The sequence below is a fragment of the Manduca sexta genome, chromosome 27 (genome assembly GCF_014839805.1).
Source record: "Manduca sexta isolate Smith_Timp_Sample1 chromosome 27, JHU_Msex_v1.0, whole genome shotgun sequence".
Taxonomy (NCBI): domain Eukaryota; kingdom Metazoa; phylum Arthropoda; class Insecta; order Lepidoptera; family Sphingidae; genus Manduca; species Manduca sexta.
Genome location: NC_051141.1, coordinates 8299794 through 8326587, shown reverse-complemented (window position 1 = coordinate 8326587; position 26794 = coordinate 8299794). Strand labels below are relative to the sequence as shown.

At 34.2% G+C, this 26794-nt stretch overlaps 1 protein-coding gene across 3 annotated transcripts in view; it reads left to right on the top strand.

Moving 5' to 3' along the window:
* Positions 1–26794, top strand: part of LOC115442884 (frequenin-1) — a 192901-nt gene that overhangs the window by 80617 nt on the left and 85490 nt on the right. Inside the window, exons 2-3 of one of the 3 annotated variants that reach the window (XM_030168071.2) lie at positions 13437–13560; positions 15004–15177. In XM_030168071.2, the coding sequence (XP_030023931.1) occupies positions 15114–15177 (64 nt within the window). In that variant the 5' untranslated portion in view covers positions 13437–13560; positions 15004–15113. Of the gene's footprint in view, positions 1–13255; positions 13561–15003; positions 15178–26794 lie in introns of those variants that run through there. The other 2 variants (XM_030168073.2, XM_030168074.2) reach the window with 2 other exon arrangements.

The window sequence follows — 26794 nt, the reverse complement described above, 5'->3', positions numbered from 1 at the left end:
AGTACAAACTTCGCTTGCGATAAGCCGGGAGGTCAAAACTCGTTATAGTGATTGGCCCGCCTTCTGTCGTACTAAGATAGAAATATGCTCGGCAAATGTTAGGCATTCGGAAAGAACGTTCTCCATCAGTGATACATTAGTGAGATTACTAATAGTTATAAATATGTTACAAGAGTTATGAATAAAGACGGACTGCCTGAAATATATTTTAAGAGAAAATGCAAATGTATAATTTAAACAGGCGCGGAAAAGCTAAAGGGCCGCACTCTCCCTCTTGTCCATCATTGTGACTGAGCTTTTCTAATTTCTGGCCACGACCTCTCATACGGCAGCATCAATTGTCTATTACAGTATACTTTCAATACATTTTGTAGACATCGTTAACTGCAACAAATAGATACAAATACTCACTCAATTACTATTTTTCTGAGCTGCTATAAAATTAATTACGACGGCGAAACTATGAAATTGAATAAAAATATCCAATTTGGAAATATTAAAATATACGATAGCCTCAATATAAATTTTAATATTAAGCCAGCTCGCGCTGGGCGTTCGCCCGTGATCATTTATTTATTTTAATACAGTTTTTTTTAAAGGTGCTAAGGATTTATTTTTCCTTTCAAGGAAATTCCGTGTTAGATTATTATCATAACGATATTAGCTGCGATTTAAATAGCCTACTTAGGGTTCCGCGAAAACACTTATTTTGTGCTTTAATAACAAAAAAGGGAACTTGCTATTCCAAAATTATTATTATCCGATAATGCAATTATCGTTTCTAGGTTTCGAACGGAATATTTGATTTTGTCAAATTAGGACTTCTAAGTACATTTGAGTACCTTACCTAGAAGATTATAATAATAATATATTTATTTCAGGATACACCCATAGTGTTAGTATATAACAATACTTATATTAAGTATTATATGAAGCCCTCGGTGCGCGAATCGAACTCGCATATAGATATTGTCCGCTAGTTTTATGTAGAAAGATTCAAATTGCCAAACAAAAAATAATAATTTAGGTCCTAAGGCATTCAAATATGCCTTTAAGCATGAACCTATACTGAAATTGCCATAGAATACGACACAAAACAATCAATTCCATTAAACAAGAAAGTTTGCAAATCAAAATATGTTTTGTATAGGGACAATATAATATTATAATATAGTATAATGTATAAAATATTACAGTAAAAATGCTTGTACGCTGTAGTGTATCGAAACGTTTGTGGAGTAACATAAAATTTCGCTGGCGTCGGGAATTCCAGGGTTATAAAACTTACAACGTCACCGTGTCGCTATCATAATCAAAATCTACTACGTATCGCAACATGTAGCCAAACGTGCCGAAAATGGAAAAACACCAATGAAATTATACATTAAAATGCTAAAAATTCCACCACATAAAATAAAATAACATGCATCGTTAGTGGGTACCTTGTATTGTTTTCTTTGACACCATCCAATTATAATACAAGAAGAAATGTTATAAATTACTTATAATATTATTATAATAATTTTATACATATTATTCAAATTCAATAAAATCACAGATTTTAATGGTACGCAATTGCTTAACCAAATAAGTTTCATAGCATAAATGACGCAATGAACTATTTATACCTAAAGTTAATTATAGATACAATAAAAAATACCTAGGCCATTGTTTTCGTAGTCAGGCAGCATTAGTCAACTTTCGGCCACTTCAAGTTGAACCCTTTTACCCTGGTAATGGGTAAAAAAGGTGCGACATTGGAAGCTTTGCGTGCCCGTAATCGTTTTGGACAACAATCATTAATTTCGGAAGCCCGTATCGATTTAACGCCGGCCTTACGCACGATCTCAATATTTCTATTGTATTTTAATACATCGCTCCAGGTTTGAAACAGGGCTATTTTAAAATAAAAAGTATTTTTTTCAAACTTAATAAATCTACATAATTTAATCTGCTTTTGGTAACCTATTTACAAATAATTAAGCATTTACGGACGAGTTGACCTCTTCGAAAAACAATCAAACTTCTTGTCTTATTTATCACGAAGTCGCAGAATATAAAGCCTATAACTTGAGAGGTAGGTTTATTGTAGGGTTCAGGTGTCACGCTAAGAAGGGATTTAAGGAAAATCCTCCTTGAAGATAGTGAAATGGTGTGTAAAAGGCTTTATAGAAATCCATAACGATTATTGAAATACGAAGTTTAGAAGATTCCGATCCTTGCTTGTGTGTGAGTATTTTTTTTTATTTTACAAAACTGAGGGTGCTCAGTCAATTGAGATTGGTAAGGATATTTTTTAAAGCTAAGATGGCAAACAAAAGACTGAGGATAACGGAAAAATGGAGAGCATTAGGACGGCCGGACATTTCTTTTACCTTATGAAACCCAGTTACAACCTCAGAAACGGTTACTTTTGTCTTCATGACGCCTTTCATGAAACAGTTGTACTTCTCCCCTAAAGCCGCTCCATCACTAATAAATATGTCAAAACATGCCAGCTTCCTCTTACAATCGAAGGAACGGAGATTGCCTCAAAACAACTTTTGGAGATAATTTGAAATATTCACGTAGGTACTTCAATTTATATTCCAATCATACAGTTTTATGTGTAACGACTAGAAATATGTATCTGCAATAACTTGAATGTGTATATTTTTCTTTAATTCAGCTCTGAGATAAGAAAAATAAATAGTAACCTGAACATTTGTCGTAGAAGAATGTTCTTTTCGGATTTATTTCTAAATAAAATTATAGTTTAGTACTTAATTTGTTAGGAGAGGCATATAGGTTATAGTACTAAATTTAGCGAAACAACTTTTTTATATATTGATAAAATTCTCGAGGCAGAGCATATTCTGCCTTATTTGTTTAGAACACAGAGGTATTTGATTAGAGCGTGGAATACGTAAATGCACCAGACTTCAACATTCTAATGTTAAATCGCATTATCTAGAATGAAGTATATTAAAAACCATATACGAGTATATTTTTAATATGTAAATTTTATCTCAATTATGCAGTGTTTTAATTTAACTGAATCGTAAATATTTAAGCATAAATATCACTAAAAAGGTTTTAAATAAATACAACAGCACTTTTCGGATACAATTTTCATGGGAGAGTAGGTATATTGATCAACGTAATTATTAATTAGTCTTCGAAACGAAAACGGGAGATAACAATGATACAAAAAACCGTGATAAAGTCCGGAAAATAGGTTTATTTCAATATCTAACATTAACGTAAACATAAGAAATCATGGTGATGTAATGAATAAAAAATGCGACGCAAATAGCGTATTGGTTCATCTATATCTATACTATTATATAAAGCTGAAAAGGTTGTTTGTTTGTTTGTTTGAACGCGCTAATCTCAGGAACTACCAGTCCAAACTGAAAAATTCTTTTTGCGTTGGATAGCCCTTTGTTCGTGGAGGGTATAGGCTATATATCATCACGCTATACCCAACAGGAGCGGAGCAGTAATGGCTAATCCCAAGAACTAGAGGTTCGAACTGAAAACTTCTTTTTGTGTTGGATAGCCCTTTATTTGTGGAGTGCTTTAGGCTATATATCATCACGCTATACCCAATAGGAGCGGAAAATTTATTCGTTTTGAAAGCTTCTGTTGCGTGCGCTGCGTAAACGGTTAAAGTTATGCAACAATGATATATGACGGGATTGTTCCTCTTAAAAAGTTCTACAAAAATATATTATAAAACAAAGTACCCCGCTGCATCTGTCTGCCTGAACGTGTTACACTCAAAAACTACCCAACGTATTAAGATGAAATTTGATATGGAGACAGTTTGAGACCCTGGGAAGAACATAGGCTCCCGGGAAAATATATAGCGTGACTTTTATAACGGAAACTTTTAACTCGATAAACTTTATAACTCGGGCGGAGCCGCGGGCAAACGCTAGTAATAAATATAATTTATAGGTACTTTCACTAGTTGTTTCTGATACAGATTTTTTTAATTGGGACTCGTCTGTAATTGAGTAATAAGGTTGATCTCGATGGCTCTTGTCAGTGGATTATTATTGCTGACCACTCACTGCAAAGGGCCTAGTAAATACGTGATAATAATATTAGCTAAAAAATAATGTTTGAAAACGGTCGCTCTACTGAGACCAACATCCGCTTTCTGTCACATCAAACTCTCAACCGGGCTTAGCTGTGGGTTAAATCTAATTATGCAATATATAACACGTGACAAATTACGTAGATCCGTAAGAAATAGTGATTTATTCGAGAGAGTTTCAAAGTGAAATTATAATTATGGACGAGCGCGATGCAGAGAACAACATGCCTCCAATATTGAAACATGTTTACTAAGTTTTGTTATAAAGTGAGCAAGTCGCAGAATAATTTAATGAAACAGCACTTTGTTGTGCAAGTGACTATGCTTGACTCAATTTGCACAACATTATCAACCTTCCACAGTATAATACACTTAAGTATATGTCCGGAAGTATTTTCATGTTTATGAAGAACCGGTGAATTCTATCAAATAAATATCGAAGCTGTTGAACTTGTTCAGAGATAAATCCCTTGAGCAATTTCCGTAATGTGACGTAAACATTTACAAAATTATTTTTTAGACTCCATTTGTTTCAAAAATTCGTTGACAGATATTCTAGTAAATTGAACGTGAGATTTCTTATGATTTAAGAAACTGAAGATGGTACGTAATTCTTTAAAACTTTCGACAAAGATTATGACGTGTAATTTGTTTTGTTTTATACTCTGTTTAAAATAAAAATTATGTAGTAAGTTATTAATATTCTGATTGTATTGAAGGGATAGTTAACAAAGCTGTTTTGTTATTGCTTGTCACATAAATAAAGATTCTTAGTCGAGAATGCTAACATCGAGTAAGGTTTAAATAATTGATTGTGTTATTTCTTCACAATGTTCAGTCTTATTTTTAGTCACGGAGCCAGTTTTCTATGCTGAAATTTATATCAGTTAACAAATTAAAACTATCCAAACGCAGGTAATAATATTTTAATTACCTAACTACAAGCATCTTACTATAAATTAGATACTTAATATTCATTACGTTGGTGTTTATTTTGAAACAAAAATGTTAAACCGATTTTACTCATGACAATTCAAACTCAAGGAATTGCGATCAAGAACTGGCATATGTTCAAAGATCTAACTAGGCGGACTGCACTTAAACAACGCTAACTTACACAGTTATAATTCTAGTCAGAACGTACTTTTAAAGTAAATAACATGACAATGTCTATTAAAAAATCGTATTTATTGAAAAAAAACAAATTATAACAAGCAAATCGAACTACAAGAAAAAATAAATTAGATTAGTTTTTAAATATTGAAAATTAATTTAAAGTTGTGCAGTGCGGAAGACATCTGACAGAAACAAGTGAACCCGGTCCGGAATAAATCGATAATTTATTTGCCGAAGAATAATTGCTTTCACAATTCATGCACATTGTAAAGCATTGCTAGTAAAGTGTGGGTAATGCTGTCGATAGCTGTAAAGGAATCCGAGATTTTAAGCCATTTTCCAAGCCGTAGATTAGTTTTTGGAATATTGAATTCGATACTGAGGTTGTACGTTATTTTGCAATTTATTGACTGCTACAAGGTGGACCTCTGTCCACTGGGTCTCCACCCGATAAAGGCAGATGGAAGACGCTGGATGCTACCTCATTACAATAGCTCGCTATTGGATTATTTGGGAGAAGTCTTTGTTCGAGAGTGGACATCATGCGGCCGATAATAATGTTGATCATGATAATGGAAATAGCATGTTGCATATTCTTATAATACAATACTGAAGATTTAGCTAGTCGTGCAACAGATAAAGGCAACATTTACAGATGTTGGGCGACCTACTTTATCCAGTTAGGCGATCTTGGGTTCAATCCTTCAATCGATGCAAACATTTATTGAATAGATGGGATATTATTTATCGCACAGATTTTATTATGAATTATTATTCCGATGGTCTTAAATTTAGCATTATTATTAGTGCCGCACGAGCTTACCAATTTTTATTGTGATATTTTAGTTTAATGCCTAAGACAAATTAAAAAAACATGATATTTTCTAGAGTGTGATTATAAAGAATACTTTTATTTTCAACCATATTCCAATCGTCTTAAGGTTCCCTATAATAAATACCATTATTTGGAAGTATAAAAATCACCTTGTTGGACTAGTGACAATGATATCTAGGTCAGGCCGCCCTTTATGTAAGTTTTGCGGAAGTGATGCCGTCTCTAAGAGGGATTAATATTTCGTGACAAATAGGCGACCATTAAAAGGTATTAGTCAAATTGATAAAGTAATAGGTATGTATACAAGCATAAGTAAGTATGTAGGATCAATGCAGAAATATGATTATTAAACTATGTTATACCATATCAACTTGTTGGAAAAAAAAGTTCTCAAGCATTTAATATTTAATTTTTTGATAAATAATCGTCATGCAATTATCCACCTTAGTAAATCCGCCGTTTTACCGAAAATACAACTATACTCTAGTATTTCTAGAAGAATAAAAAATAATGTATAAATGATAAAGTTAGTTAGCAGCGGCGATAGTCTAGTTGGTTGTGGAACGGACTGCCAAGACGAATATCCGCAGATTCAAATCCCAAGGGCACACACCTCTGACTTTTCTAAAATCATATGTGTATTCTTTGTGAATTTATCGTTCGCTTTAACGGTGAAGGAAAACATCGTGAGGAAGACTGCACATCTGAGAAGTTCCCTATAGGAATTTCGAAGGTGTGTGAAGTCTACCAATCCGCACTAGGCCAGCGTGGTGGACTAAGGCCTAATCCCTTTCAGTAGTAGAGGAGGCCCGTGCTCAGCAGTGGGCAAGTATATAATTAAAGAGATGGCGACGACTATTGCTAGAAAGAATTGTACGCAATGATTGCTAGGAATATTATTTTTTTAATATCTGTCAAAACTAGTATATGCGTCAACGCGGGTGAGAATTGACTCGCCATTGTGCAGATTCAGACGGGGAAACGTTTTTAAGCAATAAATGTGTACGATTATTGATTGCAGTGATTCGTTTAAATGAGGCTAACTCATAAGGCGAGACTTAAAATAAAACGTCTTGATACCTTCAACCATTTCAATTTACAATTAATGGTAACTCTATTCTTTTGTCTCTTGTGGGTTAAAATAATAATATCTTAATCACATGTTCCTAACAATCGGGTAAATAATATCTTGTTTTAAAATAATTATTTTGTTCGGACCTGTAGGTATACAACGATAACTATAGAGTAACTTCGGACGTAAAAAGGGAAGAATTTCGTTTATAAAAAATAATGTAATAAAGAATATGAAAACGCGTTTCCCATTACTGCAAACAAACATTTATGTACTTAATTCAATTAATAAAATAATCATAATTGAAAAGTCAGACACAATGACTTCCTACATTTGTCACGTGGAACGGGTATTTCGGGCGAGGGTCGCGTTTCCATTGTTTTAGTGCGAAGGACAATGTTTCTAGACAATTTGGCGCGCTGCATCGATCGCCCCTCCGCCGAACTTCCACGCCAGTAATTATAAAAGGAGTTTATTTTGTTTGCTCCAAATTGTTTCATGCAATTATACTTTTTGTCAACGTGTTTGTTTGGTTGTAATCGTTACGTAAAGACTATTTATTGCTGTCGAAATGTTTGTTTTGTATGTGGTCAAACGTGCTTGGTCGGCATCGTCTTAGATTTTTCAATTTAATAATCATTATATATATCTCACTAGATATTCTTTAGACACAATTTTCCATACTGATTAATTTACACCGCGAAGGAAAAATCTAATCTTATATAGGTACCGAGTCTACTGCTCAGTAAAAGTAATGAGGTTCATGTAGCTGAGTTTTATCAACACTGATAGCGCTGTCCGTCGGCTTCATACTGATTTTCTCTGAAGGTTTAGGGTCAACTTACCCAACTGATAATGACTCAATATGACGGCACAACGCGACGCCTAACCTTATGGACTTTTCTAGATAAATTATTTTCTGCTCCAATAATTATTACAACTAAACATAAGTTTAGTGATGTGTAATTTACGGTTTGGTTTTGAAGTCTTACACTACAGTATTCTTTAATAAATTATATTAAAAAGCCCATTAAAGACAGTTTTTCTTAGAATATAAAACCTATTTTCCAAAGGCCATATAAACATAAAACTTGTTTCAATGTAATGTGATTAAAGTGTCAATGTTACATTAGTTTCATTTATTCTCGAAACTAAATTTATAACCTTGAGTTAAAATATGAACAGTCGCAATAGGTCTAAAACTAGCAAACGTTAGTTGTATAAAAGATTTATTGAAAATTCCCAGGTTTTTCCCACAATTCTACTCTCAAGGTTGTAATAATATAACAATTCACACCGGACTAACACGACGGGCAGATTTTTACGCCAAACGCAAGCCATCACTTTTATCCATTACCGATTTTCGCACGCCAAGAGCCGACTTTATCCAACAACTGTTTGTTATTCCGGCTAGAACATAATCCCTGATATGTTCTATATTCGTCACAAATACTCGAATATTTTATAAAAGCCTCTATTTATTTGGGACGTACGTTTGCGATACTATATTTTTTATTTTGTTTTCAATCCGTTAAACGTAACAATTAGGACCTATTTAAAAAGTCATTAATTTGTTTTATGATCAAAAATAGGTGCTTCAATGTCTGATATTAAACTATGTATAGAATGTATTTTAAGAATTGTTTTTAAGATAGCGTACAGTTCCTGAATAAATTCATCCTCGTTAGCAATTGACAATTAACGTAAATGCATTGGAAAGTCATAAATTGTTTTTTCAACAGCTAGATTGTTATTAAAATAACGCGATGCGTGCATATTGCCATATACACACGTCAAGCCTTAATAAACCAGGGCACCCACTATTCGCCTGTGTATTCCATCCCATGGGATAGGCTGGGGCCCTAGCATATCATGTGCTAGGGCCCCAGCCTATCGCTTTAACGGGCACGAATTGTAGACTCCATGTTGATATTAAGCAGTAAAACCCAATATCAGTTTACTCGACTCAGGATTCGATCTGAGGACTTTACAACACTGTGTAATAAAGCATGTGAACCCGATAGGCCAAAACTTAAACCATATACGTAAGATGGAAAAGTATTTCACATATACTTTTGCCCACAGAACTCCCATTATGACAAAAAGTATTTTGAAATCGCTTACTACAGTAATTTTTTATGCTGCTTTCACTTTAAGAGCTACACTATTTGTTCACAATAAACTAAAATCTAATAGAGTCAATCTCATAGAGTGCTATAGCGCACAAAGCAGCAAGATCACCTTAATTCAGGAGATGAGGTTATCTCGCAGTTTCGTGCCGATGTAACGAGATTCTAATGGACGAAGGGTTTTAAGATTCCACGAGTATTATCCAGTTTGGTGCAGTTTGATGTAACTCACTATAGCCGTACTCGACACACTTTCTATATTTTAATGATTATTTGATTGCAGTGTCTTGAACATTTTAAAAAGTATAATTTAATTAGTAGTCTACTAAAATATTCACCAATAACTGCAGCACTTGTAACATATGATTACTTCGTTTTCATCACTAAATAAGGGATGTAAACAAAGCAAAATACCCCATAAATAAATTAGATTCAGTTACATATGTCAACATGTTTCGACGTTACATTTCTTAAACTATCAATGACAGCAGTACGAACGAACTATAAATTTCCAAATTAAGCAACACAAACTTTGCACTCACGACATTATTTATCCTTCAGAAAGTTATTTAAAGGATACCTATCTGGCAACGGTATGAAGATAAACTTAACTAAGAAGTAGATTACAAGTGATCTTACTAATATTTTGACTGCAAAAGTTTGGATTTGTTACTTCATAACGTCGTAATGGCTCGACAGATTTCGATGATATTTTGTGTAATGATAATCTGTGCCAACTTTTAACTTAGTTTTTCTTATCTCAAATCACTATGATGATAAAAAAAAAGTATTTTGAAGTCGTTGTCGACTATAACTTAGTAAATTATTAAGATTAAGATTGATTTTATTATGTACTAGTTATAACCATTTTATAATAAATACTTGAAAGTATATTCAGTATTAATTTACAACTATGACAGCGATCAACTTAAAGCATTCTTCATGAGGTAAATGTTTTCGTTCTTAAATAGATTGATTTAATTACATCTTACTTTCTAATTAGCTTTTACGCATGGAACAGCCTACGTGGAAGTACTGTATCAATGAAAAGGTAGCAAAAGGAAATTTAACAATATTGTCATCTCGTGAAATATTGTTTAGCATTATTGAGCTTCATACACTTAAGTGGATATTAATAATTTCACGAGCAAAAATGCCCGTGTTTTATTGTTTCAGTGTTTTTTAAAACTTCTGCCAATAAAACATTCTAGCAATTTGCCTGTTTATGTCCCCTCACCTAGTCGCGCACCGTAATATCTTGAGATACGACGCCCTTACTACCAACCTTTATGGCGCTCAGTAAAATAAAAAATAAGACAGTGAAATAAAACTACTTTACGGATTCTTTCGCGATAAATTTGTTTAATTTTTGCTCCGCAGTCGAAAATAAATTTTATTGCGAAAATATCCATAAATTAGTTTTACTTCTATGTCAAACATTCCTGTAAGCATAATAAATCGTCTTAAAATAAGATCAGTTTATTAATAGAAAAAATATATCTTGAATGAAATTCAATAGATGGACAAGAAATTGTGGAGTTTAAAATAGTTAATTCCTCATTGAAAACAAATACTTATGTATCAGGAAAATTCAAAAATATAAATATACTTGGATTATAATCAATGCATAATGTGGATTATCGTCTTTATAACTATTATATATGCATGAAAAAATATAAAATGAAACATGGTGTCATAATATATTGTACGTAAAAAAATATTAAGCTCGTAAATGAGCTTTAATTTCCACGTATGGATGCTACCGACTGCATCGGTAGCGTAATTGTATTCCGTGTGCGGTTCGAAATCGCTCTGAAGTCCTGGGTTGGAATCCCATATCGGGCCAAGTGATAATGTATTTTTTTCTGCTCAGTTTCAGCTCTGGAATTCGTGTCGATATGGCCATAGGCTTGCTCCCTATCGCATCCCCCCAACCGCATTTCAATTCAAACTGGTGACCAAATAACCTATATTTTTTTCATCTTTCTAAATGAATTATCTATCGGGACAGGTTCACTTCGTGGACGAAAATTAGTGAATGGTAAAGAATACTGATGACAATCGAAAACTATAAAGTAAATATGACATTATACCTTAATATGTCATTGAATGATTTCCGTGTATTATATTAATTAACTTGACGTTAATATTTCTTTTGAGACTATGGGTGTGTGGGATTCCAGTATTAAAGAAATAATATTACCATATCACATCTGGTAGACCATGACTTATGCCCAAAATAAAACTGCTTTAAAGGTGAATAACTATACACAGACTTAAGGCAGCGAATTGTGGACATAGTTACGCAATCTTAATAATTTCCTTAAACCTTCAGTTTTAGCCTAGATGAATCCCTCATAATCGAACATCAGTCATGGCGGCCAGTCTCTACGTGGATCAACCAGCTACGCAGGAGATATTATAGCATAAGCGTGTGCGCTATACATATGTACACTCCCAATTCTTTCAATCTCATAGTCCGTTGAGACTGCAATTCGACATGACCGAAGTGAGTTCAGGCGACAGAACCAACGGCTTTATGAGCTAGCTAGTCTAGGTAACCCTAATTTAAAATTACTGACTTTGTATGGTGCGTATGAGCAAGTGTTTCGAAACGTCTATGCAGTAATTTAGTAATTTTCTGTAAATTAAACATAGAGAAAGTTTAGTGCTGTTTACTACGATTTAATTCGCAGATCATTGCATGTCCGGAGCAAAGAAATTAGCCTAAGAAAGAAAATAACTTTGTATGCATCATCAAACAGAATAATTATACCACTCTACCAAATTTCATCCAAATTCGTTTCTCTGTTTACATCCAAACATCTTCCCAAAGTTTTGCTTTAATGATAATATAGTAAGATAAAAACACGTTATACCTATATTTTGTACTCTTAGCAGACAAAAGCTATAACATAATGGTCAATAAGAGGCAGATTATTTATCTTTTTCAAGTAAACCATAAGAACAAAAGTCATGTGATGGGCGCTGAACAGTACGAAAGCGACGAGGAAACAAACAAACCGTATCGCTGCCGAGCGCGAACTGAGTTCATTATCTTAAGGAAATTAATATCCGGTAATTAAACTGGTACCCTTTTGAACTAACACGACGCTGGTTGGAAATTACGAACACTAAGGTCATTGAAAGCTGAAACATGCTATAAAAACTTACCTAGGAATCTAAAATATCTTTTGAGCAGGATTGGATATTTTGCTAACTAATTTTGCCTAATTTCAAGATCGCATAAAACGAGATTTGAACGAGAATTGAATGCTATTTCTGAGATAAAACTTGAACGATCTTTGTTGGGATCTAATCGTCTCGTTAGCTTGAGCCAACTTGCGTGCCCGACCTACGTTAAGCTCTGGGGACAGATAAGGCGGCTTCTAGATTTCGTTACAAAATAATATTGTCAATGTAATTATGTTTCAAATCTCAAAGATCTGCACCATTTTCGAAAAGGATCAACGAGAAAGTAATTCAGAAACAAAGGTTGAACCTGCATAATAAATGAGTATAAAAGGCGGGTATAATGCCAAAACATCAGCTTGCGAGTATTGTTATTTAAATCTTAGTACAACAACGTAAGTGCCACTTTGCCTAAACGTAATATAATGTCGCGTAAATTTACATTTACACGTAGATGTAGATTTGCCACTGCGAATTTGCTATGCGAAATTTATTTAAAATTTGTAATTATCCCTACATGCAACATCGTTTCATATTTTATCATAATAGTATTCTTTAAATACACATCGCAGGCGCGATACGGGAAATAAGATCTATTTGGGTATCCTTACACTCCGTCGGTTTCGCCTCTTCTTTATACCACTTAGGTATCACGCTGTTATGGACGCCTCGAAAACTGTCTAGGTTAGATATAACTTTAAGAGTTTTAAACGACAATACAGGTATTCCTTCTGCCGTAACAGAAATGCAAAAATAACAGGATGGAAACAATGAAATACAATTGCTCATAGTTAGTTAAACAAGTGCATATGGACGAAGTCTTACCTACAACACCTTGTTATTTGTAATAATTCAAAGCGTAGGACAAATTATGTGACGTCATTTTTTAATTAACCTCAAAATTTTATGCGGCATGTATAGTGCACTATGCGATTGTGAATTGCGAAATCTGAGCTCGGCGAATTCTCTATAAACAGCTACATTAATGGTGGTGTTTCGTCGTTTCAGATACCATCTGAAATTATAAAGAATCCAAATACACCGAGTAACAGTGAATCGATTTAGTAGTGTGATGGAGTATCAGTGCTTTCTGTGTCACCCAAGAATGTACTTTAAACAGTTAAATTAAAAGGTAAATTAACTTTACAAACCTAATCAGTAATTCTTTATTATGGACACATCGGTTAATAAACGTTATCAATTACATTTGAAAACGATTATTTTCTTTTTTGCTGATATTACTTGCTTAAGACTTCTCCAACATCTTGAAGGGATTAATACATTGCGATGTAATCATTTGTAGCAGTTGTAGGTGTGGATATCAATTTAGATAGCTTCTACTGTAGTTAAGCGGCTTGTTTGTCTATTCCATAGTCTACATTTAAAATTAGTTACGTAATAATTGATGCGTGTGCAACGTAATTTGAAAAATTTGCGGACTAAACCTCGCCATCTGCGACCCCTTAGAACAATATTGAATGTTCTGTGCACGCCCCCAAACCCACACAAACATCAATCTCATTATCACTCCGCTCGTTACGATATTTTTTTTGTTCTGGAATATGAAACTCAATTAAACACTTAGCTGTATATATAATATGTATATTGTATAGGTAGGTACATGTTATTGTCCTCATTGATTTACTGAGAGAGAATACGATTTTATCCGGGAATTATGATGTAATATTGTATTTTTATCTGAATCAACAGTATAAACACGGTTGATTTGTTAGGTAACATTTATAAAAACACCTTAAGTTAATGTTAATTTTCCAGCAAAATGTTAATCTCATGACGATAATTCGGCAGCCAATCTTTTTCATGACGAATTACTTGCTATCAATTTTACGAGGCTGTTTTGCAAAATACTGCAGTTTATTATAATGTATATAACTTATTATAATGTAATATAATACATATTGATAAGCCCTCGCCACCATTTTGTGTCGTGTGTCTGATTGAACAGCTGAGGGCGACTGAGCGGCGCCCTAAAGTCCTTGTTTCTTTACCTTTACCACAATAACATTAGTTAAAGGTAAACAGACATTTTATATGGTAGCTTAAATGATAACTGACAGCTGATTTCTCCTCACATGTTTGTTTATTACGTATATATCTAAAAATAATATTTATATTTATGCGTACACCAATCTGAAATACTGATATCGCTGCTTCAATACGTTTTCGAAAGCCTTTACCAAATATGAAGCCTAATATCGAACGTCTACAATCGCAAACTATATTAAAAATATATCTCGAAACGCGGGAACTCTTGATTTATCACCGCCTTATAAATGGCTTGTTTTCGCTGTAGATACGCCAAAATAAGTATTTCGTTTACGTCTCGCCACCGTTCGCTACTCGCCCTACAATATTCAAGAGAAGGAAAACGGCTATAATTTATACAGAAAGAGACGTACATAGAGTTTTATTGACATTGGATAGAGATAGGTTGAAACGCAGGGGATTTTGTCGTGGAAGCTTTGTACAAATGCTGACGCAACATGACCGCTTTGTGTCATTGTGCGTAATGAGGAATATCGACTCATAGCTAATGCAATGGCTTTCCTTTCAGGTGGACAAGTGAATCGGCCGGTCGAATAATATGTAATACGACCGGTCGTGTGACAATTGCGAACTGGACTTAGCGTGTGTGTAAGCGACTCGCGGCAGCAAACACCAAAGATGGGCAAGAAGAACTCAAAACTAAAGCAGGACACGATCGACAGGTTGACGAGTGCTACTTATTGTGAGTACCCACTTTTATACATGTTCACAAAATGTTTTAAAACTTGACGGCCCCCTCTCTGAATACGAAAACTACAGACTAAATATTACTATATAAACATTAAACAGTAAAACAACAACCAGGTAGGGAAAACGTACATATGTTAACACTAAGATAAATTTTATAGTTTGAAGTTTTAGTAAATGAGAATATCAGATCCTCTATATAGTACATGTATTATCCAATTAAAGGACCCAAGCCTCCTCTGTTAATGAGAGAGATTAGCGCTTACATAAACTCCGTTGGCAAATACACCTGTATTAAACACCTGTCTAAAGTAACACCTAGCGCTCGAAGTTATGGAACATTCTTCTTCCCTCGAATTTTTAAGTGAACTTATAACATGTTATATTTCTAATATCTGTGCAGTAGTTAGTTATAACAATTAAAGCGAGGCTCGTTAAAATGCGTGCACTTGCAACAGACAATTTAAATTTTAAAATGAAAATTTAAGCACACGTGTTTCCATATTTATATGAAAAGTGTTCATATGGAGACAGCCTTACCATAATTTGTCCACACTCTACTATATATAATACAATAATATAAATACAGTGTAGGTAATATCATGGTGAAAATGCTGACACAGCGGTGTGATGTTCCAACCCCTTCACACATCCACACATTAATTTCGGATGCCAAATATTTAGGGATTCGCCAGTGGGGTCGGAGTCATATTGGAACACAAGCAATTACTGCCCTTTTGGGTGGTCATCATCTCCGTCATGTTTCGCTGAGGGGTCGCTACATGGTAACAACTATGAACGGCAATAATAAAGGTATTGGGACGAGACAAAAATGCAAAAACAGTTGAGTTTGAGTGAGGAAGTATAAAAGCACTCCGTACATAGTGATAAGACATTCCTCACACTTTGCTGATTTTCCAATATTGACATTGGGGCTTCTTTAAAGTGAAATTCAAATTATCTTAGTTGTGCGAGTGAGCGGCTAAAGCTCTTTTTCGTCGCCGCTGAAGCAGCGCGTTCGCGTCGATTGAATGGAATCACATTTTGGAATCACCGGCTGGCACCTGGATATTGCGACAGTGCGCATTTACATCCAACATTATTCAACAACTTATTATCGGTCTTAAATCCCTAAAAGAAAAGTCAATTTTGCTCGCTTTTACGTGTGTCAGTTATAGAGCTTCTTATTACAAAAGTATCTTTCTCTCTTGATATTATATGGGTTTAGAAAAAGTTAAGTACAAGAAAACAAATTTTCCTTTTACGCGTGACCACACCGCATATTCTTATATTATTATTATACTGGTTGACAAAATTCAACGCCGATGATAAACGAGTCCATCACTTTGAATAAAGTGCGCAATATACTCAAAGTAACAAAAAAACCCGACTCCAAAACCACTGCATTATAAAATATAATTGAACTTTATATAAGTACGGATTAGTAATAAATTATTAAAATACAATCAATGTCATCTTCTTTCCAATTGGCGTTTCTCTTTTTATGTGCACATTGAATATTTTTTGAAGGCAGCGCCTTATTTAAATTGAATATTTTAATATTATGAATTAATTTAGCTAGCAATTATTATATATGTCTGGATTCCCGCAACCCTTCGCCGCTGCCCGCGCCGCTCTCACAGCCGAGCGATATATATATATATATATATATATATATATATATATATATATATATATATATATATATATATATATATATATATGCGTTTAAATATACTGACAATTTGTGCCTTTCATGACGTTTGGGAAAATTCAATGAACACATATTATTATACATAAACTTTATTTTTCTACACCTCCTAAATGACCTTTAACTATACTAAATCTAAAACTCCTGGGTGCGGCTTAAAAAGGGGTACCAAGTGTATTCTTCACTTATTGATAGACCTATAGATACTAGGTATATTATTATGAATGACAAAAAAGGGGCGAGTATCGCAATTTTTTAACAATCTTAACATTGTCCATCGCAAAATTCCTAGTTAATGTCGTGCATAAACAGATTTCGTTTTGCGTTAATACCTACGATTTGTCTGAAAATATATATTCCATTCCAGAGACATTGACAAACTGCGCATTTACTTTGTACTGTGTAATTTCCTTGCCAAGTAGTCCCAAGTGAAAATCGATGTGTCCGTAAGTGTATTGTCTGCGCAACGTAATTGGAATAATCCCCAACTCATCCTAAAATTAGATTACGACATTTCAGTTTAACATATTTTTGCATTTTACAAAGCTTTAGCACGTGGCACTCGGTATTTATGGTCAACTCAATAACAGGCAGCCTTTATACGTCTATATTTTTATCTACAATATTCCGACACTCCTTTTAGTTTATTTTGTTTCGTTCAAATTAGCGTATAGGTAATGGATACCGCAAGGTATGGACCAGTTCATGATTCATGAGAGAATATGCGTGCGACCAGACGATGAATACAACGCCACTCCTTCGCCTCGCGCCTTCGACTCTAACCTCGCTGCCTTCACCGTAAGCACTTTACGAATTGCCATTTAGACTTACGGGTCAAGGACATTACGTTTGAAATTTAAAAAAACAAATTCTTGAGTTTAACACCTCACAGGAATAAATTATGCTAGTTAAACCGTTATTGTTTCAAGGTGGTCACAATTTCACAATTATTCCTTGAAATTACATAATTTCTATTTAGCTAATCACATGAATCGTGCTCTCCTAACTGAGACTAAGGAACGTAGGTAAGACCTCATTTGTGTGAAACAGCTTTAATTGAATTTATGCTGACGTTCGTCAGCCAAACTGAAAACTACGTATAAAGCAATTATCAAACCGCTGTTTCGTGGCGCGTCGGAACAACTTCATATGACAAATCGGCAATTACACTAATGGCATCATATTGGCACGCGAGATACTAATTGAAATTTATTTGCCAATAAATAATAGCATTAAATCAACAGTCCTCGAAACCTGGCTGCGTGATGATTGCGAAGTTTTCCCGAATAAGTGGGTAACTTGGGTTTATGTGGAAGTTAAGTTGGGGAGTTCGCCGGCGCCAGCCTGGCTGCTAGCCGCCTTGACACGAAAGCAGTAGCTTATACATCTTGATAATATTGTAAGAACAAATGAACTAACAAGCCTATTAGGGCGAAGTTGTAAACACACGCAAGTGCTTATATACAAACTAGGTCTAAAGAACGCGGTGAATGTTTTTTTTTTCACGATTCAATTGCTAGTGATTATGAAACAACTACGTATATACGAGTATAAAACTTAATTTAATCGTCTCGCAGACTAGGGAAAATGGTAGGCCCTAGGATCACGGAATATAATAATGAAGTTTAGAGACTAAAAAGTATCTAAGGCACCGCACCTCGATGATGCTATCAACTTGTTGCACTAGATATGTGTCTGTACAAAATAACTGCAACAACTTGTCGATATCATTTTCATGTTATTAGTATGTAATTGAAAGTTTTTCAATCATTTGCTAAACTAATTAATATTTGATTAGTTCACAGTTGCATCAATTAAATAACCAAGCAGAAAGTAGTTACTTAGTTGACAGATGCATGGACTACTCGCTTCATTTGAATTGAAGCAAACTATCAGTCAATCTGTGGTTTAATTTTAAAATTAAAATTATTTTTCGTTATCACCATTATTTTAATTTCGAATCGCTATTTTCTATTAATCGGTTTAATGGCACGATCTTTAATTTATCATCTTTAATAATTACTTTTGCGTAAAACATTTAATTTCGGTAGATATCGAGATCTAGATTCACTACTACCACTAAAACCTCTACTAAATTGAAATAAGAGCATACAAAATAAACTCAAATGCCTTTACTGTGTTGTCTACAATCGGAACTGTCACAAAGCCGATCGCAGAACGTACTTGTAACCCGACACGGCGAAATGTGTAATTCCTCAGCTCACTAAGCCGACGAGTGCTTCGGTGTGACATTTTGCAAACATTTCTTTAAACTGTCCTAGTTCACTCGAACGAAGTCACGGGCTACAGGTAGTTGCAATATATTTCTGTGTCAACAGTTTAATGTCTGTTTGTTCGCAAACACCAAGTCCTGCGAATTGAAAGGAACTCAGTTCCAAAGCTTAATATTTGTTATGGTTAGTCGGCAAACTAGCGGTGCAACGTTACTAATGAGTCACCACTAAATGAATATTGCCATTCGTTGACTTTAGGAAATTAAATAAAAGTTTCGATCACCAAAAGGGAAGATTAATGGACGTTATAAAATTTTACATAAATGTCTCAGGACACCGAACGCAATTTAGTATCATACAGTTTGTAAAACTTTGAAATTTTATTGGTGATTGTCGCTTCTAATTAGCAGTAGTCGTGGTGCTTCTCAGTAGACGAACTTGCGCGATTCGTTATTCAGTTTTTCATAAAGGTCAGATAATAATAATATAATAATAATATCAGCCCTGTATTATATACTTGCCCACTACTGAGCACGGGCCTCCTCTACTATTGAGAGGGATTAAGCCTTAGTCCACCACGCTGGCCTAGTGCGGATTGGTAGACTTCACACACTTTCAAAATTCCTACAGAGAACTTCTCAGATGTGCAGATTTCCTCACGATGTTTTCCTTCACCGTTAAAGCGAACGATAAATTCACAAAGAATACACACATGATTTTAGGAAAGTCAGAGGTGTGTGCCCTTCGGATTTGAACCTGCGGACATTCGTCTCGGCAGTCCGTTCCACACCTAACTAGGCTATCGCCACTTAAAGGTCAGATAGAAGCAAAGATTTTACCGTTGATATCCTTTTCTATGCTCCAGGAAAGGCACTGGGAATGGTATTTTTCCGTGACTGGCACCAAACGCAGTTGCATTCAAATCTTGTATATTATCGCATTTTGTAAATGAAATTAGTTCTCGACTTCAACTGCAGCGCTCTGAGCTGGATTGAACCGAGTGTACTCACCAGTTTATTGCCGCAAATTTACATCGTTATTTCATTTAACTTACCATACTATACTCCTGTTTTAATTTAATTTGTGGCTTACTATCTTTTCTATTTATATATTCAAATTCGTGGAGGGACTACGCGCTTATTCACGTTTTTCCTACAATTCATTGGCAACTAAGTTACTAAGGGTTAGAAAGGAGTTTAGACGGAGCAATACGTTTAGCTCGGCAACTTTTAACAACGTAATTTTCACGTATACCATTAATCTGCATTCACTCTTACAATATTATTCAACGCCAGCAACCCGTTGTAAACTTTAATAGACAAATTACTGTGCCGCAACAAGAAAAGTAGCAAATTTCTTAAACAGTACCGAAATATTGTGCCTCTTTGTGTTTATTTGACTAAGACGGCGCTGGAACTAACGTGTTAAAACGTGGTAAGCACGACCAACTTAAAATATCCATTTACTTTGATTTATTGGTCGCATTAGGTATCCACGGAAAGCCCATATGGCAAGCAAAGATGAGGCAAAATTCTATCAAATAATGTGCAAGCTGATAAAATAATAAATTTTATACAAATCAATTAATGATCTAATAAATTGGAAAAGAAAAATATTAAGCCCTTACTGTTTCATTAACTTTAAAGATATGACATTATAATGAAAAACTAGATTACCGAAACAAAATGAACATGAAATGCTACGTTGTACTTGTAAAAATTGAGTATATTACAATTACTGATCAAATAACAATATTTGATCAGTAATTGTAATATACTCAATCGGCATGATGAGCCAATTTAGTTTATTTTTACAATTTTGACGTCATCACAAAACCCTCGTCGCCAAGGCTCAAAATGAATTTACACCATTGCATTGGCCGCATCGGGTGATTAAACAATCTGCAAGGGTACACGCTTCAGAGAGCTCACTGAGTAACAGTCGGCTGATAAGCGGCAGACAATTCAACTTGAATGCAATCTTTTTGTCCATCTAATTTATATACATATGTATGTGCAAATTAATTGTTTTAAAACAATAAGTACAAAACGCGCTCTTAAATGCATTACAAAGTATATTTTGTCACTTACATTCTTTGATATCTATTAAATTTAATATTATTTTCGCATACTTTGTAATTGTTAAGGTATGGAAAATACAACAAACAAAAATAAACGTATTGCCATCGATTTACTACAGGCAACCTAAGCAGATACGGATAACAAAATCGTTATTATGTAACTTACGCACATTTATATAAGCATCTGGCTAAACTATCGATTGAGAGCGAGTCTGTAGCCTACAGGGGCTCTAATATTCCTCAGGATTGATATAAACCGGTACAGCTTGTTTGAGAAAGTACATTTATTAGTTGTTGCGGTTTACATAATTCCGCAACTATAACTTGGGTAAGTAAATATTAAGTAACGTCGGTTTGTATGCATCGAGTTTTGCGGGACTGGATCAAATGTTACTAAGTTTAATATCATTATTTTTCTTAAGATATTTTCATCCCTTGAGTGGTATTTGCTACATTGTTATGAATATAATTGTGAAGTCCAAAGCTGGAAGTCGCAAAAAAAGGAAAATGTTAATAAGAAATTTAATTTAAAATGGAAAAATATAATAGAAATTACAACTAATTATATTATGTCAATAATTAATCGATGCTAGACTAATGCGACTCGTATGGCGCGGCGCTTTCGTGTGCCCTCCGATTACGTCGATGGTGGTCACGTTCTGCTGATGACGCTGTGTGCAACACGTGTAGCTTCCTGTGTTAACGAGGTGATGCATGCGTAGCGCTTTAACAATGACAATCTCGGGAACAAATATGACTAAATGAGTTAGATTTATTGTTTACAAATGTTAGGGAGTATTTACATATTTTTTAAATTGCACAATGATGTAACAATTCTTGTTTAGTCATAAAGACAACCACTAAATCTAGAAAAAAATACCAATGGTATATTTTTCACATAAGCACATATTGCAATATTCTAATTGTTAGGATTTTGGACTAAATTGAAAACCCTTTGCTACGTAAGACAACAAACCATCTGCACTTAAACACTGTTCCTGCGCTTCATGTTTGGCTGAATTATAAGGAATTCCTTCTTTTAAAACTAAATGTTTATCGAGCTGAAATTTTGGTAGAATAAAGTGTCAAATATATTATTATGAAGTAAACTAAATTTACCTTAATCTATCAACAAATTGCTTTTCAAAATAGTTTTATTTAAAAAATCCTGACAACGAATAATAATCAAAGGGTGCGAAGTGAGAAACCTTTAATGCTGCTTTGTAATTATAATCTAAGTATTAAACAGCGGTAGCCTAGTTGGGAGTAAAAAGGACTAACGAGGCGAATGTCCGCAGGTTCAAAACCTAAGGAGACGCAACTCGGACTTTTCTAAAATGATATGTATATTCTTTATGAATTATTGCTTGCTTTCACGGTGAAGGAAAACATTGTAAGGAAACCATACCTCAAAAATTCTCTGTAATAATTTTGAGGGTATGTGAAGTGTGCCAATCCGTATCACGCCAGCGTGGTGGACTAGGACATAATCCCACTCAATAGTAGAGGAGACCCATGTCCAGCAGTGGGACTGTATACATATAATACATGATATTATATTATTATTTATCTAATAGTGGACAGGGCACGACGGCGCGGCGATACGACGCTGACATTCGTTTGTCTCTATGTGATATATTCTATACCAATTAGTCCATTACCACTGTCCACGTCTCGGCAGCGTCATCTTGCCGTTCCATTCCGTCCGCTGTTTGACCAAAGCTTTATGTTTCCAGCTGAATCTAATTTTCTTAAAACTACTTTCTTTGCACCTATCTCGACAATGCCATTTAAACCACCAAAAACAATATAAAAAAATTGGAAATTATATCATCTGAGAATCAAATACTCAAAGGAGGGACTGGGCTTATGTCAAATTCAATTGACGTGGAGTTTGTTTTTTCCTTCTTACTAGAAAGATATTTGTGATATTCTTTTGTTTATTTACGGTAAAAATGTATAAGGTTATTTTGTACTAAACATTTTAGGTTAGTATTATGGTACATAAACATTATACTTTTTATAGACTACAACCTGCAATTTATGTCGTTTTAGCATGCTGGCATAAAAAGATGCTAACCGATTTAATTCAACAATATTCGCCCGATAAATGTTTACGGTAGTATGTCATTATCACACCCGCTACCACCAACAATTTAAAGTAAACGCTATAAGTCACGATCAAGATTGACACGAAACTTTAAGAACATAAATATATACCTATTAAACCACAAAAAAACAATTAAGAATTTATAATCAATTTTAAAATTAGTATCGTTTATGTCTTATTAGTCATATGTTATTAAACGAAATATAAGGTACAAAAATGCCTATAGCCGTTACCACAAATATAAGCCGATGTTGATGATTTAGGAACTCGTGAAAATTAACGAGAAACATAAAATAAACACCGCAGTAAAAATTGAAATCGACTTATAAACTTCGGAGGCTATCGTTTGAAGTATTTAGAATGGAATTTTGTGCGACTCCCGCGAAATGAAAATTTATTCTGAGTCAACATGGTAGATTAAACGTGAAGTCACTGAAATCGGAAATAAGGTATCTTGAACCATAGTATTGTCACATTTGAAGATTTACGATGTTTTTCTACATTTATAATAAAAGTTTAATACTCCTTGCTTACATCATATAAAAATAGAATGAACCTTGTATAAATTGTAACGCAGTAAAAACACTGCAAAAATTTGCAAGACAACGTTTAGCCTGATCTGCGCCGAAATTCAACTTTTGCTTTAGAAATGAAATGAAATGATTTATTTGAATCTGTAAAATGTTATACATTATTTAGATTCCGTCAATATTAACTCTACCACCAGTTCGGAAAGCAGTTTTCACCTGAGAAGAACGGGCAAGAAACTCTGGTGTTGCTCTTTTCAATCAGTGTAGTGTAGAGGGTCGACTAACACAGGGCTATATAAAAAAATAACCAAACCACTCGACACCATTCACTTTTTTATAAAACTCTTTCACGTCTTAACAATGGCTACGTGAGTGACGCACCTACAGCTAAGCACATTCCGATCAATGTACATATAAGATATGGTTTTTGTTAAATTAGTCGACACAATCAAAACACAATTGAGTTTCTCTGTAAGAAAAGATTGTGTTAATTTCATGTATATAATACACTTAATTAAACAAAAGTATTTACTACTAAAACTTTACCTGTAAAAAAAGAAACAACATTTAATGTTATTGATCACAATGTCGAATCCAAAATAACCATTACAGTAATTATTTTTCTATGTAACAAAATAAATTGTTTTCTCTTGACAGCTAAATGCTTCATAAATTATAATTCATAGAGTATTACAAAATCAATAGTAACATCGGTCCATGGTCGAATTATCACGATGGAGATTTGATGCGCGGGAATATTGAAATAAAAGAAAAATATATTTTTCTTTACATACATACATGTATTACTACATTATGATAAATAAAACCGTATATAAGTAACATTTGCCATCATCCAAAAATGTTTTATATAGTTGTCCAACAATATTGGGTAATATATCATAAAAGTTGACATAACTGGAATTCACATGTGGTTTGAAACTTGAGTCACGCATTGTCTCGTAGTCGAACAGAGTTACTTAACGCAGTCGATAAACATACATTAGAGCTTTCGCACGAATATTGCGAACGCGGCGCACGCGATCTGACATCGCGTCGTCACGGACAAATTAAGGCCCCCATAAGACTGGAAAATTCGGAGCAAATTCACAGCACAGCGAACTTTCCAACCGTCTGGAGGTTCGCGCAGTTCCGACTTTTTTTTAGCATCTTACCTAGGAAACTGTTAAAATTAAGAAGCTTATTAGCTTCACTGGGGACTCGCGACGTCTTCTTTATTGCTTCTCGTAGGGTCTCGCATGTTTTTTTGCACCACACGGTGCCTCGCGGCGTTTAAGGTTACCGCTGCATATAGAAGTCGCTCTTTCCCAGTCAATTCATTAAAAATGCTTTCAAATTTGTCGCTGTGCCTGTTTTCACCATCATGTTATTTATTAACATGAATGGTTCCTCATTCCGACGAGGAACTACGAAGTATTACTATTAATAAACATTGTAAGCAGCAGTAAGCAAACACGGAGACGAATAATTTTGTTACTGACTGTCCAAAATACGTTGCAAGCGTGACACCCATGACGTATTTACCGCGAATTCGCTACGCCACGGCTCCGCTGTAAATTCGCTAGTGTGATAGGTCTCTAAGCCACTTCTAAGGCATATCCCAAGAGTGCGATTTATCGCTTACTACCGCTCGTTGCGGTAAAAGTGGATCGAAGAATCGCGAAATATAAGCAACTGTAGACAGAAATATCTTTTTAATAAAGACAAAAATACCAATATTATCTTTTTATTTCTTTAACAAAATAATAAATTAAATCTTATGGTAAAAGATAATGTTAATTATAGCAATAAGGTTTTTATAGTTTTGAACGGTTCGCTATAAGTTACAAAGTTGCTGTTCTAGCTTGAAACTCATACATAATACCATTGCTAAAGCTGGTATGTGAGCGTTTTACATCAATAAGGTGCAGAGGACGTTGCTATTCCTCTTAAATTTTAAATAAAAGACATGAAAAACGCATAATGTTCTTAATTTTGGACTTTCTTAATTACAATAATATACTTACTACATCACCATGTTAAAATAAAAAATGAATGGGAAATCCATATCCGCCATCCTACTTATACATGCACAAACAATTGTCGTCCAGATAATCGATAGTTTGTATCCAACCTACCCTTTCCGATTTAACCCGTCGTCACTTATTGTAGCACTAGTTTGCGTGCTGGGTGTACGTAATCAATCAATTAGAATGTTTTCGCTTTCAACCTAATATTGAATGCGCCACGTAAAAAATCTGCCCTACAAGCAAAGCTAATTCGAACTACCATTTGGAGTCACACGCAATTCTCGATTTATGTTGAAAATTCAGAACAGTTCCACGATAAGCAACATATTCTTGTACATAACGACGTAAACATTTATTATTATGTATTTTAGAAACTCAAACCATGTGTAATTTGACTAAGTGAATTTATAAACTTAGTTCATTATAGATAAAACCTAATATTATTTTGGAATTGCTTTGATATTTTATTACTGTTTATAAAAGCTTTCTAATAATAGCTTAATTCAAATCCACCCCAGTCGAAATTTCAAATGTTTACTACGGCGCACAAAGGGAAGAAGATCGGCTAGCGTCTTACGGTATCTGGGTGTGTATCAATATTTTAATCCATCATTAAATATTACCGTGCATTTGTTTTTATTTACACCTATGTACGTAGTTGTATAATATATCCACTGCTAAGTAAAGAAACAAATTATACTTTTTCATTAAAAAGTTTAATTTGTCTGTATAAAACAAAAGCTTCATTTTTGTACATAAAAATCATGCTGCGCTCGCTCGCTATAATCTCCTGAATGAGGATCAAAATTCCTGAGCACTGCTCGGCACGTAATCTCCGTAATGGCTGCTGATTTTTTTTTCAATACTCGTTCAGACTGATGCTATATAAAATGTTAGCTCTAAAATACCCCTAAAAATTC